General features: G+C 31.7%; 1 protein-coding gene across 1 annotated transcript in view; it reads left to right on the forward strand.

Annotated features, from left to right (window-relative positions):
• The window catches only part of LOC106473548 (glutamate-gated chloride channel-like), a 163,749-nt gene that overhangs the window by 108,215 nt on the left and 36,945 nt on the right, over nt 1-18,589 (forward strand). The window contains exon 3 of the mRNA XM_022403080.1: nt 922-1,025. Within this exon, the coding sequence (XP_022258788.1) occupies nt 922-1,025 (104 nt within the window). The remainder of the gene's footprint in view (nt 1-921; nt 1,026-18,589) is intronic.

The following is an 18,589-nucleotide window of genomic DNA, read 5'->3' on the forward strand; positions in this document are numbered from 1 at the left end:
ATACCAGTATAAATATCTGCCAGTTGATACTGTGAATACCAGTATAAATGTCTGCCAGTTGATACTGTGAATACCAGTATAAATGTCTGCCAGTTGATACTGTGAATACCAGTATAAATGTCTGCCAGTTGATAGTGTTAATACTAGTATAAATGTCTGCCAGTTGATGCTGTGAATACCAGTATAAATGTCTGCCAGTTGATACTGTGAATACCAGTATAAATTTCTGCCAGTTGATGCTGTGAATACCAGTATAAATGTCTGCCAGTTGATAATGTGAATACCAGTATAAATGTCTGCCAGTTGATGTTGTGAATACCAGTATAAATGTCTGCCAGTTGATGTTGTGAATACCAGTATAAATGTGTTCTGCTAGAAATAAGTAGAAAATTTCGACTAATCTCAAACTACCTTTTTATTCACCTTATCGTAAATCAAACACACTAGGGAAAGTTGAATGGCTAAGGGTTTTGGATCATTTTCGTCGACTGAACCTCGTTATTTTATGTGTGTGTGTGTGTATGTGTTTCTATTGGCTTTGAATATCCCTAGTTCTGTTTCGTCTAGCTGTGAGACTTAAAATAAATTCATACGTCCAGGAGGAACCAATCACATTTCAGCTTACTTATGCAGAACTGTATAATATGTGAAGTTTATTTTTATGTTTTACCGTAGCTGCAGTATACTGTTGAATGGTAAGGAATTTGTCGTGAACCAAGTAGATGTATATACATGTCGTCCGTGGCTCCACTGATCATATCTGTTGGCCACAACACTGGTACAAAACATTCTTATTAAGTGTTATTATCTTTCTGTATATCTTAAATAAAATAAGACAAGTATATATTTTTTCCTAAGTAATAATCCTTTTTTTCCATTCAAACATCCCAGTAAGTATGTTGTTATGATTGTTATTATTAGGGGAAAAGAGAATTTCAGAGCCATCGAGAAACAAATACTTGATGATATTATGGGATCTGGACGATATGACAGCCGAATCCGACCGCATGGAATCAACCACACAGGTAAGGATCTAGGTTTCCACAGCTTTGTAAGCCAGTTTTTAAGTAATGAAATATTTAAAAAATACAGTGTCTGTTTATTACTTTAATGAAAGATGGAAATTGCGATACTAACGTGAAGAGTAAACAACGCACGAGGTTAAAAAGTCTGACGTCACAAACTTCAATCGAATAAATCTAATATTTTATATTAATAAAAAACGAATAATTATATTTCAAGCAGATTAAAAATTAATTAACAAAAGTAAAGAAAATGTTATATTTTAAGGTAATATAAATGAGATTATCAACCATTTTCTGCCATAGCGTCCCCAGGACACAAACAAAGAAACTCTGCCATTGTAGTAGTAGTGGTGATGTGCTTGTTCATACCAAGTGTTGGTGTTTACTACAGAAGTAAAAGAAATGCCATTTCTACACCATTATTTACTTGTTTACCCTAACTATAATAATGTTTATAGAATCAGCATCGGCATACAAGCTACTTTGTTTATTCATTCATTTTTTGTTGGTATTTAACTTATACAATGACTTTGAGGTCGAAAAATACACTTTATCACAACCAAACCAAAGGTAACCGAATAAATCTCATTGAAATACTAATGATATTAAGAATGTTTCATTATAAAATATACTTTATCAAAACCAAAGGTAACTGAATAAATCCCGTTGAAATGCTAATAATATTAAGAACGTTTTATTCTAAAATATACTTTATCACAACCAAACCAAAGGTCACTCAATAAATCTCATTGAAATGTTAATAATATTAAGAATGTTTTATTTTAAGATATACTTTATCACAACCAAACCAAAGGTATAATATTAAGAATGTTTTATTTTAAAATATACTTTATCACAACCAAACCAAAGGTATAATATTAAGAACGTTTTATTTTAAAATGTACTTTATCACAACCAAACCAAAAGTAACTGAATAAATCTCATTGAAATGCTAATAATATTAAGAACGTTTTATTCTAAAAACGTTCGCTATTGAACTCAATTTTAGATATTGTTATTGATATACCAAATTATAAGAAAATAATCTTTGTTAAATTATGCTCAACTGGCCAAATAGTGATTTTGGCGGGGAAATTCCAGGAAATGGTATACACTGTAATCACAAACAACTGAAATAACAACATGAACATTCGTCTGGTAATATCGTAACGTGTAATAGTTAAATCTTTTGTTTTAAGTTACATTAACTTCTCATTTTTATATAATTGAACTGACACTAATCATTTAAGGTAAAACACAGAAATAAGGAACGAGGTTGTGCGTGACCGCTGTTGCTCTTGTAACCAATGTAAGAGACATTAATATGTTTCTAAAATCAAAAACTAAGCTAATTTTCATCGTACACTAATACAATTTCCACGAAATTTAACAAAGGTATATATGAGTTATTTGATTTTACTGTTAATGTTTCAGAATAATTTCTATCGCCGACGAATTAGAGTTCAATGTTGGTTTAAGTTTCTTCATCGCTAATCTTTTTATTTCATTTCTTTATTCTTGCATTTTGTTCGAACAAGATTTAAGCATAAAAGAGACTAAGGCGATAAAAAAAGTAAAATCAACACTGAACACGGTAAACATTAGAGTTAAGATACTCCAGAGTTTAAGAAAAAACAGCATAAAAACGGAATGGTTGTAAATTTGCAAACTGAACACCGATTCTACGTTTTAGCTTTCATAGGAAAATACAAAAAGAAAAGTCCTACGTATAAGAACGAAAATGGTCAATTCACGTTTCACTTTTTTTTTTGCGTTTCATGCCAGCATAAGCACAAAGACTTTCTAAATTAAAAATGAACCGAGCTTTTTATGAGTTAGTTGCTTCTTGGGGATACTACATGTTTATTTACTGTCCTTAGAGTTAAATCTTTTACTCTCTGAGGATACTTAGATGTTTATATGGGTTCCTCAGAGTTAACTCTTTTACTCTCTGGGGATATTGCATGATTATTTGCTGCACTTAGACCCCCTAGTGGCACAGCGGTAAGTCTGTGGACTTATAACGTTAGAAAACGGGTTTCGATACTCGTGGTGGGGACAGCACAGATAGCTCACTCTGTAGCTTTGTAGTTAACTACAAAAAAAAAACATCACAAATCCACACTTAGAGTTAACTCTTATACTTTCTGAGCATATTACATGTTTATATGCTATCCTTAGAGTTAACTCTTTTACTCTCTGAGTATATTACATGCTCCCATTAAAGATAGCCTTTTTAACTCTCTGAGATTATTACATGTTTATATGTTATCCTTAGAGTTAACTCTTTTGCTCTTTTGAACGCTTGAAATTTAAAAGCAACAATATTGTATCTTTATATTTCTTAGTTATCACTTGACAAAACATTTTACACTTACTGTCATACCGACATTTTCTTTAAAGACATACACACAAACAACGATTCGATGTAACCTACACAGCAAGTTCCCACTTATTAAACTAATCCAATACAGTGATTCTAAATGTGAAAGACATAAAATGATTTTTGTTGAGATATATTATTTATCATCTTATAATTATTATGTTTTGATAAAGAAAGCAATCTTTGAAACTATTGGTCTGTTATCTGTCAGAATATGTTTAAATTTTATCGCATTAAGAAGAACCTGCGGGGGGGGAGCAATCGTTTACAACATATCACATCAAAACTACAGAGTGGCCATTGAGATACACAAGTTTACAACATATCACATCAAAACTACAGAGTGGCCATTGAGATACACAAGTTTACAACATATCACATCAACTGCAGGGTAGCTATCGAGATATACAAGTTTACAACATATCACATCAAACTACAGAGTGGCTATCGAGATACACAAGTTTACAACATATCACATCAAAACTGCAGGGTAGCTATCGAAATATACAAGTTTACAACATATCACATCAAAACTACAGGATAGCTATCGAGATACACAAGTTTACAACATATCACATCAAACTACAGGGTAGCTATCGAGATACACAAGTTTACAACATATCACATCAAAACTGCAGAGTAGCTATCGAGATATACAAGTTTACAACATATCTCATCAAAACTACAGGATAGCTATCGAGATACATACGTTTACAACATATCATGTCGAAATAGGTGTTGGTTATCGAGATAAAGAAATATCCTACATATATTGCAAAAAATAATAACTACTGAGCAGTTATTGAGATAATCATGTTTTCAGTATATCACGTCCAAAAACTACGGTGTAGATAAAGTGATACGCAAGGTTATAAGTATACCATGCTAAAGCTCAGGTAATAGAAAAATTGATGGGCCAAAATTCAAAATCCACTAAAATTAAACAGACACTGCAGTAAAAGTAAAACTGTAACAGATTTGGCGTTTATCATTTGTAGCTCAAAATTCTCATATATTTCCTGAACACAAATCTATAAAAGGAGTTTGTTTTTTATGATATCTTCAACATAACAAGTTATGTTCACATGGAAACCATTTAAAATGTATCGAAATCCAAACAATATGCTCAGATTTCATTCAAAAGAGACCAAAACTATTTGAGAAGCTGTCAGAAACAATTGTGGCTATTCAGAAAGCCCTCTTCAGGTGGTGAAAATTAGGGATTGCATATAAGTCAGACTTAATCTACTCATACTCATACAAATCAGGAACAGTCTGCAATGTTCAGTGACTAGTCTGTGTTTTTTAACTTTATTTTTAGCCAAACAAATTTTCCGTAAATTTAATCGATTGTAAATACACCTAAAAAAAGTGAAATATATCAATTTCTACCATGATCAACATACCCAAGTCACGTCTGGCTATTTATCGCTAAAATCAAAACATATATTAAATTTTCTAATACGACGTAAAAATACATAATACAAATGAATGCTATAATTATTTTTCATAGAAATTAAATATGCTAAGGATGTTTCTATTCACATAGTTGTCAACTGGTCTTAATGAGACCTACTCAGGCGGGGCGGTTGGGCGGCAATATTTCTCGAAGAAGTACACCATTCCTCCGGGCACGAAGGGCTGGTTCATAGTCCTACCTTGTTATCCAGATAAATCAATGGCAACAGGCCGTTATATATGGAGCGTCTCAAACACGCACAAACCTTATAAGTGAGGAGAAAAAGACAACTGGAGAAAAATTATTCTGTTTTCGGAAACCTATTAGTCTGTCCAGATTACTCAACCGCACCTGCGCCACAGAAAACTACGTCAAATCTCAATTTAGTGGTTTTTGGTATCCCTTTTTTTTCTTCTCTCTCTCTCTCTTGTTACGTGTTTACCTTACTAGACAGGCATTTTATTTCACTTGTATCAACTCATTCTATTAGAAAATTGCTTTTTCAACATTTACACCAGTTCACAATGAAATGTGAATTTTGTGCATGTCAAAACTGGCATCCCAAAGGATCCTAAAAGGTTTTTTTACAGTTTCTAATCTAGTGCTTTTTTGGCGCGAACTCTCAGTGTTCTCATTCAAATGATTGAATATCGAATTCATGTAATCAAATCTCTATTTTGTCTCTTTATCATTGCTCGTTGTTTTTAATAATAGCATAGCCAATTTTGTTAGAAGGGACTTGAACCAGTTTTGAGGTTTCAATTCACTTTAGAGTAAGCTTAAACGCTACCACTGTTTGAAGATCCAACACTACTTGCTTAAAGAAATCCGAACTAATGTCCATCAACAATAGATCTTCTCTGGCAGATGCATCACCCTGATTGAATTTTGTGTTCCATAAGATTAAATGGTTGCTTGCAAAAATACTGTATATGATAGATATCTTTTGGGCTTTCAACTAATTGACTATTTCAAAAATATATTTATTGTGTATTATACTCGGAATCCACTCAGCTGTTTGAAACACGACAATTCTTTAGAAATATTATAAATGATGTTATATTAATTTGTTATCGTAGCTCGCAGTCAAAGTGCATCAAATATTGCACAAAACATCGACTACACTTTAATAAATACTCAAAATAACTTTAAACTATATTATTATTTATCATCAGATATAAATCTGAAAGTAGCATACATGACGTTACTACATGTACAGTTAAAACAAGCTTCAGAGATATACAGGATGGTGTTGTTCTTCTTAAGGCATTGATTTGTTCAGCTTTGAAAAATGTAGCCTTCCCTCCTCTCTTAGTTATAAAAAAAATGTGTTTGGTTGTATGCTATTAAAAGTAAGATTAAAAGTAATTTGTAAACTCATTAACTGGTTAAGCTTTCAAAGGAAATACAGTTTACAATATTTGAAATACACTGAAGTTAAAACGTAAAATGCTGCTCATAAGTTTTGGTAAAATTAAATAATATTAATCTTATTCGTTTGTATTCAGAACATTACGTTTTTAGACAGAAGAACCGATGTATCGGGATTTCTTTTTCATGAAATCCATCCTGTATTGAAAACATCCTTAATACAGAACTATGGTCAAAACATGTTAACTTTCCAGTAGAGATAATAATAACGGTCTTAATACAGAACTATGGTCAAAACATGTTACGTTTTAATTAAAGATAATGATAACGGTCTTAATAGAGAACTGTGAAAAAACATGTTAAGTTTCTATTAAAGATAATGATAACGGTCTTAATAGAGAACTATGATCAAAACATAGTTCTCTATTAAGACCGTTATCATTATCTTTAATAGAAAACTGTGAAAAAACATGTTAAATTTCTATTAAAGATAATGATAACGGTCTTAATAGAGAACTATGATCAAAACATGTTACGTTTCCACTAGAGATAATGATAACGGTCATCGGGACCACGAGAGCGATTTTTAGTATTACTTTAGGCCTATTACGACTACTAATTTATTAAACTGTTATTGGAGATGAAATATTAGCGATTTTGTTGTGACACTTTGAATAGTATGCTTAAAAATGATGTCATTTGATAATTTCACTCGCTTTCTTTGAGGTAAATATTTTTTAAACATTTTGTTGTTGTTGTAGTGAAAGTAGACAATATTTCTGCTAAAATTTCGACTGTGCATAATATAATGCAGGCTTTTAATAAGAATAAATTATATGACATGTCTTTATTAGAATATAACGAATCTCTACTTCTGTGAAGTACCTGCAGTTTTTCTTACTTGACTTAAATTATTTAGCTACGTTAAGCCTTTTGTTTTATACAGTACAATATAATATCTGCCTATTTAGAATCAATTAATGCTTACATGTATATGTGTGTGTTACTTCCAAAAACTGTAGAGTATGGGTAGTGTTTAAAGAACGAGCGCTATAAAATGGATGTCATATAAGAAAACCACGTGACTTATTGAAAACATGTATTTAGAAGTGAAAGGAACGATACTAAAGAAACCAAATTAATAAACTCCGTAAGATTATTGAAAACAGTCAAATAAAAATACTGCGAAATAATTAATCGTTATAAACAAACCCTAGTTCGGGATCTCTCCTAAAAGGAATGGTTACTTGGAATTATAAAACAGGTTTTGAACACAAGTAAACAGTACCGTGTCATGAAATTACGAAAGAAGTGATCGTACTTCGTAAAAACCCATATAAATGTAGGTTTACTGTGTTTATTAAAACACAAACATAGCGCTATATATATATATACTACATGTTACATATGCATATGAACCAATATGTGAAACGTATGCCAATTGTATAACTGATTATAAAGTGAACTCAGGTTTAGCTATCAATTAAAGTTAGAGTCAAATATTTAATTAGAATAAATATATCAATACATTTTTAAAAAAATTTAATTTAGATTCTAAGGTTTATCTTTAATTTGTTTGTTTGTTTTGTTGCTAAGCAAAAAGTTATCCAATGGGCTATCTGTGCTGGGCCCACCACGGCATCGAAACCTAGTTTTTAACGTTATAAGCCATCAAACCTACCAATGAGCCACTGGGAGTGTTTAGCTTAAATTACTTAGCGATAGAGTAGAAATCATAATACATTTTCATCAAAATTTCTTTTACGATTTAAAACAGTTAGATAATGATTAACATGTTGTGGCATAACGGTTGAATACTCTCGCTGTTAGCGGTGTTTTCGACCATAATCCCCAAAACTCTTCATGAGGTTCACGCAGTTTAGCTAGGTTTAATTAAGTTCAAATAAATAATTGCATAAAATAATATCCAAATATATAATTGTAAATTTTCTAACAATCAATCAATTTAATGAAAATTATTGAACTAAATATCTAATATTAGACTTATCGAAATAAATATAGGTTCCATTTTTGTCCGCCAATGAAAAGGAAATTCCTATACGTGAGGCTTCAAATATACATTAATTTAATGGGATATTCTAGTCTTAATAATTAAGGTCTAAGTAGATGTTTATATAGCTTGACAATAGAATTGGTTAAAATAGTTAGAAGGAAAAATAATTGTGTGTTCAGCGTTTTGACCAAATCACTATCATTAGATTTTTTTGTAATTTTAGATGTTATCTAGTTGAAATTACATTTGTTATGAATAATTAGTTTATGCGCATGTAGAGACTTGAGACTACATCTTTTGCTATTTAAAATATTTAACTGTTTTACTTTTCAACACGGGTAAAATCAACTGATTTATATTCTATTCATTTTTTACAAAATTAGGGACCCTTAATACTTTTAATCGTAATGCTTTCCAACTAGAAAAAGTTACACATATAATCATTACGATTACGATAGCGTGAATTTGAACTTGTAAGTTTGATATAAAATATTTTCACATCGTTTGTCATTAGAGCATTTAAAAATTAAAAAACATATTTGTAATTAGAACATTTAAAAATTAAAAAAACATGTTTGTAATTAGAACATTTAAAAATTAAAAAACATACGTGTAATTATAACATTAATTTTAGAACAGTGTAAAAAAAAAGAAAACACTTTCAGGCTTGAAATAAAATTATAAGAGATTGGGGTAAATTTGTTGTTAAGCGCAAAACTATACAGTGGGCTATCTGTTCTGTACTCACCACGAGTATCGAAACCCGGTTTTTAGCGTTATTGGACCACAGACTTACAGCTGTGTCACTGCTAAAATATATCTATTGTGTGCAACTGATTCCGTGAAGTTGATTGTTATTTGTAATTATGCACAAAGCTACACAATGTGCTATTTGTGCTCTGCCCACCACGGGCATTGAAACCCGGTTTCTAGCGTTGTAAGTCCGCAGACATACAGCTGTGCCACTGGGGGGGGGGGGGGCGTGAAGATGAATATTCCGCATGGTAAGTACTGCGGATAGATAGTGAGATTAACATATATTTATAACGGTAGAATGTGAATGAATGTTTTGGATAGTTTTCTACGTATTTTTCTACGTATTTAATATCAAAAAACAATGCTATCAAACTACTCATCAGCATGCCATTTCAGAATGTGAAACGCTGATTTATGTAATGAATATTCCGATAAACTCTGGAAATATATAATATTCCGGATAAATAATCTTATATACAAAACTCAATGATTATAAGTAGTTTAAAGTCCTGTAGCTTGTTTTCCCGTTGTATTTTTGTAAACTTAGTTCATTGCCTTCACAATTCATCAATAGTTCCAATAAAATGCTTGCAGCTATATCCGTTTTAATACCAGTTTTTGTGATGAAGATTATACTTGTTTTCTATACAGTTAGAAGACATATAACGATCCAGGTTAAGAAAAACTGTTAGTCTCTCTCCCACTGAGGAAATTTTTTTAAAGCAAGCGAAGAATTTTAATGTGTTTAGCTTCAACAACTCAGGTCCATTTCACAGTTATGTTATTACTTAAGCTTGTATTAAATGGATGAAATAATAATTCACGTGTTCGTTTTTTTTCTGTTATATACAGATCAGTGCGATGTTCAAAGAGATATCGTTATAATGAAAAAATAATTTTAACAAACATATTTCTTCTGTTGTTGTTTTGATATCCTCTATTTCTTTAGATAAAAATACTGATGGATTTTTGTCTTACTACTGCTTTTCTGTGTTCATTCTTGCATATATATATAATTGGATAAGAAACTAAAACAAATGAAATGAAAATAAATGTATAAACCTGCACGTAAAACACAGTAAATTAAATGTATAAACCTGCACGTAAAACATAGTAAATTAAATGTATAAACCTACACATAAAATACAATATGTGTATTTAGGTTTTATGGACGGAATTTTCAGATAATTTTTATCTGGTTTTATAAATTTTGACAGTCACATGTGATAAGCCTAAAATCTCAACACTCCCGAACAGGCTCAAATTGATTCTATATCAGAGAAAAATAAAATATATATTAAATTATGAAAATTTTCTAAATAAGTTACAAAGTTTCTATCACAAAAGAAAGTGTACCTTTCAAAGAATTATCTGTTGCAATTTTCATTTTCAATATACAAATCCGATTATTTCATTTCAATATATGATATATGTGTATTTGAGACCTTGTATATATAAACATATATATACATACATACTTATGCATATGTATATCTTAAGATTTATATACAGGCTCAATAATACTTATGCATATATATATATACTTGAAGGTTTGTTTATATTATCCTCTGAAAAGTCTATATTAATTTTAAAAATTATTCACATGTTTTAGCTTTAACTGCTAGTTAACAATTACCTCAAATGCTTATTAAAATCTATCATCCGGTATTCAAATAGGTTTAGTTGGCTGTACATTAGACTCCACTAAACGTCTGGTGCCAAAATCACAAAAAATGTCTAATATTTATAAGAGAATATATGCTGACCTTTGATTGAAAACATCGGATTAAAACTATTTTCGTCTGCATCAAATGATGAAAGATAAAGTACACTTAACCACGTGTAATTATACGTAGCTAATGCACTTCAACTGGAAAAAAATCGTTATAAGGTTATCTAGTCTATTCATTCAAGTAGAACTTCCATATAATTAGTTTGGAAGCTAATGGTAAGGGACGATATTTATAGTAGCTGACTCTAAGTCTTTTTATAATTAATAAGAATACTTAGTAAATGCTATGATTGTATAAAACTCGAGAATTAATGACATTCTCGGAAAATAGAAACAATATTCCACTTAATTCCAAGGTGAATATATTATCTTACAGTTAAGTCGCGTATTATTCTTATTCTTCGACTATATCATTCTATGTTTGAAGATAAAAGAGTTATCATAGACTTAAGTCATTTTTTACTATTTTTCAGTTTAATATTTTGTATAATCAGTTTTTTCATACTTGTATAGCAGTTCCATTATTTTAAGTCTACTGATAAGAGATCAATGTTTGTGTATAATAACGATAAACATTATAGTCTATTATGTAGCTTTGTGCTTAACAACCAACAAACAAACATTATCCACCAGACTGTGACATTTTCCTGATTATATATATTGTAATCTGACATTATTAGGCCTAATGGCGACTTAAACAAAGTTTGCACTCAGTTTACTTTCTAATCCACAACGCTGAAATAAACGTAATTTTTACTAAATGAATTTCATTTACACTCCCAAAAAATATACTTACATCTTCAAGTAATATATATTATATTTTTAGCCTCCTTAATAAAATATATAATCTTTGCGGAAAACATATAATATATTTTCAGTTGTGTACAGTTTTTCATTTTGTTGTTGTTGTTTTTTGCCTTAAAAGTTAACACATGAATTACACAGTTTTTGATCCGAATATGTGTTTTCCATTTAATAGAACGCCAATTTCGGCCTATTTTCTGTCAAAACAATACACGAAAATAGTTGTAATTTGTTCTCTTAAAAACATTATATTTCTGGTATACAGTTAATAGGCGTTGATGAAAACATACTTTTTTATTATATGTGATGTATGCTGAGTGCTTAAACACGAACAGATTTATAATATTCACAAAAAGTTGCGTACATTATGTATGGAAAGTGCAGTAAAAAATATATTGGTCAGCAGGGAGAAATCATTTTAAGAAGAAAGGGAATTTTGTATTTAGTTTCTGTTAAAAGTTTGTATTTGTCACTAAGTGAATATTTTAGTGACTGTTAAGTTAATTTTATGTCTAAATATTACTGTTATTTACTTAATCTTCTTCTTCAAAAAATTATGAATTGAAGGTCAGAAAATTGTAATTAATTTTTTCTGGTAATTTTTTAAAAAAAAAAAAAAAAAATAAAAAAAAAAATGAGCCCGGCATGGCCAGGTGGATAAGGCGCTCGACTCACCATCTGAGGGTCGTGGGTTCGAATCCCCATCATATGCTCGCCCTTTTAACCGTGGGGGCGTTATAATGTGACGGTCAATCCCACTATTCGTTGGTAAAAGAGTAGCCCAAGAGTTGGCGGTGGGTGGTGATGACTAGCTGCCTTCCCGCTAGTCTTACACTGCTAAATTAGGGACGGCTAGCGCAGATAGCCCTCGTGTAGCTTTGCGCGAAATTCCAAAACAAACAAACAAAACTTAAAAAAAATAACTTATCGAATTTAAGTCTCATTAATTTAGTTCTAATTAAAGTCACATTTTTTTCCTACCTTTCGCGGGCCCGGCATGGCCAGGTGGTTAGGGCACTCGACTCGCGATCTCGCGAACTTAACCATCGTCATGTCCGTAAATAAAGGTCATTGAAAAGAAAAACTTTATCCAAACTCCTTAAATCATTTTGCCATATGGATCAAGAAATACACTAAATAATGCTTCATTAAATAGAAATGATAGTGATAACAGCTCACTTCTTATGTTATAACCAGAGTATAGCCAGTAGTTGTACGTAGATATAATAACACAGGCCTGCGATGGTTTTATTGTCTTGTTACATGTTCTACAGTAATTTCTGTACGCTGAATCCGAAAATGATATCCATTTTTTTCCCATCACGTACAGATGTTTAACAAAACGTCAAATGTACTTTTACATAAACGAATCATTTTCATTGAAATCGAGTCACATTTTGTTATGCTTAAAATGTTGACAACTACTGACTATAGATTTCTCTAGACCAATCGCGACGTGAGAGTCTTATCGATCGTTCTAGAACCCAAACATAATAATAAAAAATGTTCATTGTGGTAAACGAAACAGTAATTTGATCTAAGTAAGAGTTTTTACTACTTCCCGATTTGTAAAATTCCTTACGTGATAGAAAAAAAAATGTATATTATTTTCGAAATTTGCGTAGCTGAGTTATGAAAGATCCGTTATTAAAACCAAAACAACTATTATGAAGTTTTAACTTCGCAGGCCTGTGTAATGTTTCAAAATGAGTCTAGTAGATAAAACACATTAAAATGGAAAACATGGATATTCTAATACTTTAAAATAATCATTAATTAAAAATCGGTGCAAAGTACTTAGTATCTAAATCACAAAATCATCCGACCAATCAACATGTAAGATACTCTAGCTAAAGGCCCTGGCATGGCCGGGTGGTTAGGGCGCTCGACTCGCAATCTGCGGGTCGCGGGTTCGAATCCACGTCAGACTAAACATGTTCGCCCTTTCAGCCGTGGGGGCATTATAATGGGACGGAAAATCCTACTATTCGTTGGTAAAAGAGTAGCCCAAGAGTTGGCAGTGGGTGGCGATGACTAGCTGCATTCCCTCTGGTCTTACACTGCTAAATTAGGAACGGCTTTGCGCGAAATGTATAATAAACCAACCTACCTTTCGTTAGATAAAAAATACTGGAACTCACCATGGCTGTAAAATGTTGGTTTTAAGTTCAAAATTCCAAGATTTTGCATTCCGCCGTATCATTTTGTTTATTAGTATCAAACACTTTCTTTAAATTCCATTCGTTCATATAAAAAAAGGAAACAAAAAATGTTTAAATCATCTTCTATGCAAGTCTCCAGTGTAAATATATCGTGTGTGTTTTATTATTATTACGCAATGCTAATGCTCTCTAGCGATACGTAATAGTAATTTATGGCCGTTCTTGAAATTTTAACCAAAGAAAAGAAAACGTCACTGTTGCAATTCTTTTTACAAAACTTATTAAGTTAAATAAGGAGGGCATTCATTTGGGAGATTATCAAAAATTATACTTGGAATATATCGCTACTTTTTTTCTCTCTCTATAAAATATAAATTGTTCTTTTCTTAGTGCAAAGCTGCACAAAAGGCTATCTGCACTCTGTCCTCCGCGGCGGGGAATTGAATCCCGGATTTTACCGATAGTAAGACCTTAAACTTACCGTTGACCCACTGAGATATAGGTAGAAAAGTTAATAAATTTCATAATCCGCTTTTTATTATCTATGTTTTACAAGTTTTTAATTTCTCTAAACATAATGGAAAACATTTTCTAGTAATGTTAAGAATAATGTATCTTAAATTACATAAGCTTTACTATAAAACATTTCTCAAGACGATTTGTTTGTTTTGAATTTCGCGCAAAGCTACACGAGGGCTATCTGCGCTAGCCGTCCCTAATTTAGCAGTGTAAGACTAGTAGGAAGGCAGCTAGTCATCACCACCCACCGCCAACTCTTGGGCTACTCTTTTACCAACGAATAGTGGGATTGACCGTCACATTATAACGCCACCACGGCTGAAAGAGCGAGCATGTTCGGTGTGACGGGGATTCGAATCCGCGACCCTCAGATTGCGAGTCGAGCTCCCTAACCACCAGGCCATGCCGGGCCTCTCAAGACGAAGAGTTAGTTTGTTTCTTGAATTCCACACAAAGTTACTCAAGGGCGATCTGTGTAAGTCGTCCGTAGTTTTGAAATGATAGACAGTTAATCAATACCACCCACCGTCAACTCTTGGGGTACTCTTTACCAACGAATAGTAGGATTGGCCATTACAGTATAACGCCCCCACGGCTGAAAGGGCGAGTATGTTCGGTGATGGGATTGCGAGTCAAGTTACCCTAACCACCAGGCCATGTTAGGCCCTCAGACGAACAGAATCTTTTAGCTTTACAGGTTTTAAGACATAATTTTGTCTGTGGTAGATTATTTTTAATTCTCAAACATTTGTGTAGAAATCTAATAATCGTGTTATTTGATTTTACGCTGAGTCCATATCTCATCACAATAATTCATTTCCATAATATAAGATTTGTACTAATTCATGTATTCCCTTGAGTCTCCTATCTCTGATCCATACTTTCACCTCAGAACTTGTATCCTTTATTTCACTGTTGACTTACGAAATTGGATTCTTTATGGGTCAACAAAAGTAACTTTGAATTATTTATTTATCAGAACACACAGTCCGAATCCAACTTGTAATAGGAAGCTAAAAGTATGTTACATCTCTTACTAAAATGTCTTGTAGACGTTAGATTATCTTGAATAAATCATTAGTTCTTACATTTAGTCCTCCAGTGAGTTTACGGACTTATAACACAAAAATCCGGGGTTCGAGTCCACTCGTTGGACAGAGCGCAGAGCGCCCATTGTGTAGTTTTGCTGTAAAAATTAAACAAACAAAATCTAGCATGTGAAATTACGAAAACATAACCAGTTATTACTGAGGATGCTTATATTTAGTCCTCCAGTGAGTTTACGGACTTATAACACAAAAATCCGGGGTTCGAGTCCACTCGTTGGACAGAGCGCAGAGCGCCCATTGTGTAGTTTTGCTGTAAAAATTAAACAAACAAAATCTAGCATGTGAAATTACGAAAACATAACCAGTTATTACTGAGGATGCTTATATTTAGATATAAGATTGATAATTATTATAGATGCAAAGGTTAGTATATTAAGTAGATATGTCCTCAAAATACTATTAAACAGTTCTTTCAAACAGTAACAAATACTACACCATTACAGTGACATTGGGTATGAAAGAACACATTTGTATTTGAGATTTTCAAAACTAGGTTTAGGAGAAAACTTAATACTTAGAACCACATTACACTTACTAGGAATCTAAGGAACTAAACCATTCGAATAGTTTGTACGGGTCTTTTGATTTGCTATTTTATTGTAGCGTATAAACCAATGTTTGAAATTTGCAAGTTGAGTTCGACTTTTTTTTTTGTAATAACAGATAACAGCTATAAAAAAATCCAATCTGCAAATTTTTATAACATATTCTATTGTTAACATATCACTGTCGTAAGCTTTATTTATTACGTGCCATAAAATAGTATCAACTTAGTAATAAACAAGGCTTTTCTGTCATAAGTTTTGCAACACAACATTTTTGGCATATACATAATGCGATCAGATATCCTAACGTATCACAAAAACTATTTCGAGTTAACTTTTGGAGGCACGAATTTCATGTAGACTTCCACTACAGCTACAGACGATAGCGTGTGCTATATGGACGAAAATGCCGTCTTTCGTGGAATATTATAATCATTTGAATTTTATCTTGCTTTTACAAGGCAATATTTACCAATTGTTTTGGTAATTAAACACTGCTTGGTTCAATTTTCCAACCAGGTGAATAAGCATCGAGTATATTTCTTCATATCCTTACTGCGTTATTAAATGATTATTGTAAACTGTTTATATTTATTATTCTGACAACAATATATATTTCTGTGTGAAGCCACCGTTCAGGAAACAATTGGCAAGCTGCCAACTGTGCATTAACAGGAAAATAAAAAGTAACGCGGCGTTAACAATTGAAGGAAATTAGAGCATGTGTTGTTATTATCCAAAACTAATTAAGTCATTTGTACGTAATTATTTTGTAGTATACAAGATTATTCTTTTGTTAACTTATCATAGTTGTAATCTCTTTTTATTGCATGTGATAAAACGCCATCAACTCAATAATAAAATAGGCTTTTTTTGTCATAAAATACAGCATAATTTGTTACACTTTAATATCGTATTTTATCTAAGTACTGTAACGCATTTGCTGTCTCACCAAAATGTGCTTTTATTATGCACATTACACTATGCCTGCTTTATTAATAAGAAAACACTGTGGTTTTTACTTACATCTATTATGGAGAAAAATAAGAGAGATGTTTCAAAGATAAAATAATTAGTAATCACTGATTTTGTTTCTTCAAATTTGTGTTGACCAATCCAATAAGATTTTTTTAAGCTACCTCATATTAAAGCAGCCCCAAGACTTTGTTTATATAATTTTTTTAATCTGAACAAAAATTAAATTGATGATTGGAATGACTTTAATGTTTGACAGCCTCAAACACATTTAGGGAATAAAATTGTGAAATCGGAAATTATACCATGTCAATTTTCTTCCCTCCCGCCCCCTCCCCACCCAAAAAAAAACATTATTCAATCTCTCATGATATTAACTGGTCTGATATCACCCGAAATTACAGATCACAACTGCTGGTATGGCTTCGTTGCCATGTTACGTTAATCAATAGGAATGTGTTTACATTTTAATGCGTTTAGAATACACCTACGGCTACTATATATATCAATATAGACAAAAGGGAAGAGTATGTAAAGTGTAGAAAGAAAAGGAAAATCTAGAAGGGAAGAGAAGCATCATAGGCATCTTCCTGCGTAGGAGAATAATAAAATCCTTACTAATGTCAACGTTTCACACTTGTGGCTGAAAATTCAATAAAATTTAGCCTTATATTGAATTCGCCTGCCGAATTGAATATTTTTTTGTGTAATAAAGTTTTTTCTTTATTTTAATTAAATCAGTTGTTATGATGTTTTCTCTGAACAAACTTTAGGAACAGAGTTTGGTGAAATGTTTATTTGGTGTTGCAACGTAATTTTGTTAAGGAGAACTGCCAAGATCAGTGACCAAAATTCAATATTGGACTTAGCATTCAAGTAGCATCTCATTGAAATGCATAAAAAAAAGCTATCTTTTTTTTTTTACTTCCGTCATCGAAGATGAACGGAAATTTTGTTTTCCCCTCTACATGTGTTTGTGTGTTTGTCAGCAAGATTTATCAAAAACAGCTGAATGGATATTGACGAAAGTTGGAATACATTTGGACTATGATCCAACTTAGAATTGATTAGTTTTTTGAGGGTCAAAGTCAAAGGTTAAGGTCAGGAAAATCCAAAAAATATCTATCTGTTAACATGAAGACAAATTTTTCACACTATAATTCAGTCAAAAATAATCGGATTTTGATTGAACTTAGTGGATATGTGTAGAATATTATTCCTCATTGACCTGCAGAAATGGTCCGTGTCCGTTGGTAACGACGGACATAAGGTCACATTTTCGTATGTTTTGGGAGCCGAATATGATCAACGCTGCGTAGCGCAGATATGCCCCTCTAGTTTTTATTACGAAGTCAACAGAAACAAAATGGCGATTGTTTACATCTTCTCCAGATTATATGTTTTTGTTTACAAAAAAATGTTTTGACTATGAAAGTGGGATTATTATAAAAAAGTCATTTTATCATGTTTGAGAATTTTTATGTAGATTATGATTTTATTTGCATATTTTTACTTAGAGTATTATTTCTGGAAAAAAAATATTTTAAAAGTACATGAAAATATTCTTTTATTACGTTCATTACACTATGTTTTTGATTACATCTTTTGCGTAAGAAAAGGAAAGGTTATTTCAAAGATAAGATAATTATAAAGAACAGTATATAACTTTTGTAAACAGTTATTTGTTTTTGTTTGTTGATTAATATAAAAAATAAAAATAGAAAATACAAACATA

Source organism: Limulus polyphemus, unplaced genomic scaffold (genome assembly GCF_000517525.1).
Source record: "Limulus polyphemus unplaced genomic scaffold, Limulus_polyphemus-2.1.2 Scaffold131, whole genome shotgun sequence".
In the NCBI taxonomy this organism is placed as follows: domain Eukaryota; kingdom Metazoa; phylum Arthropoda; class Merostomata; order Xiphosura; family Limulidae; genus Limulus; species Limulus polyphemus.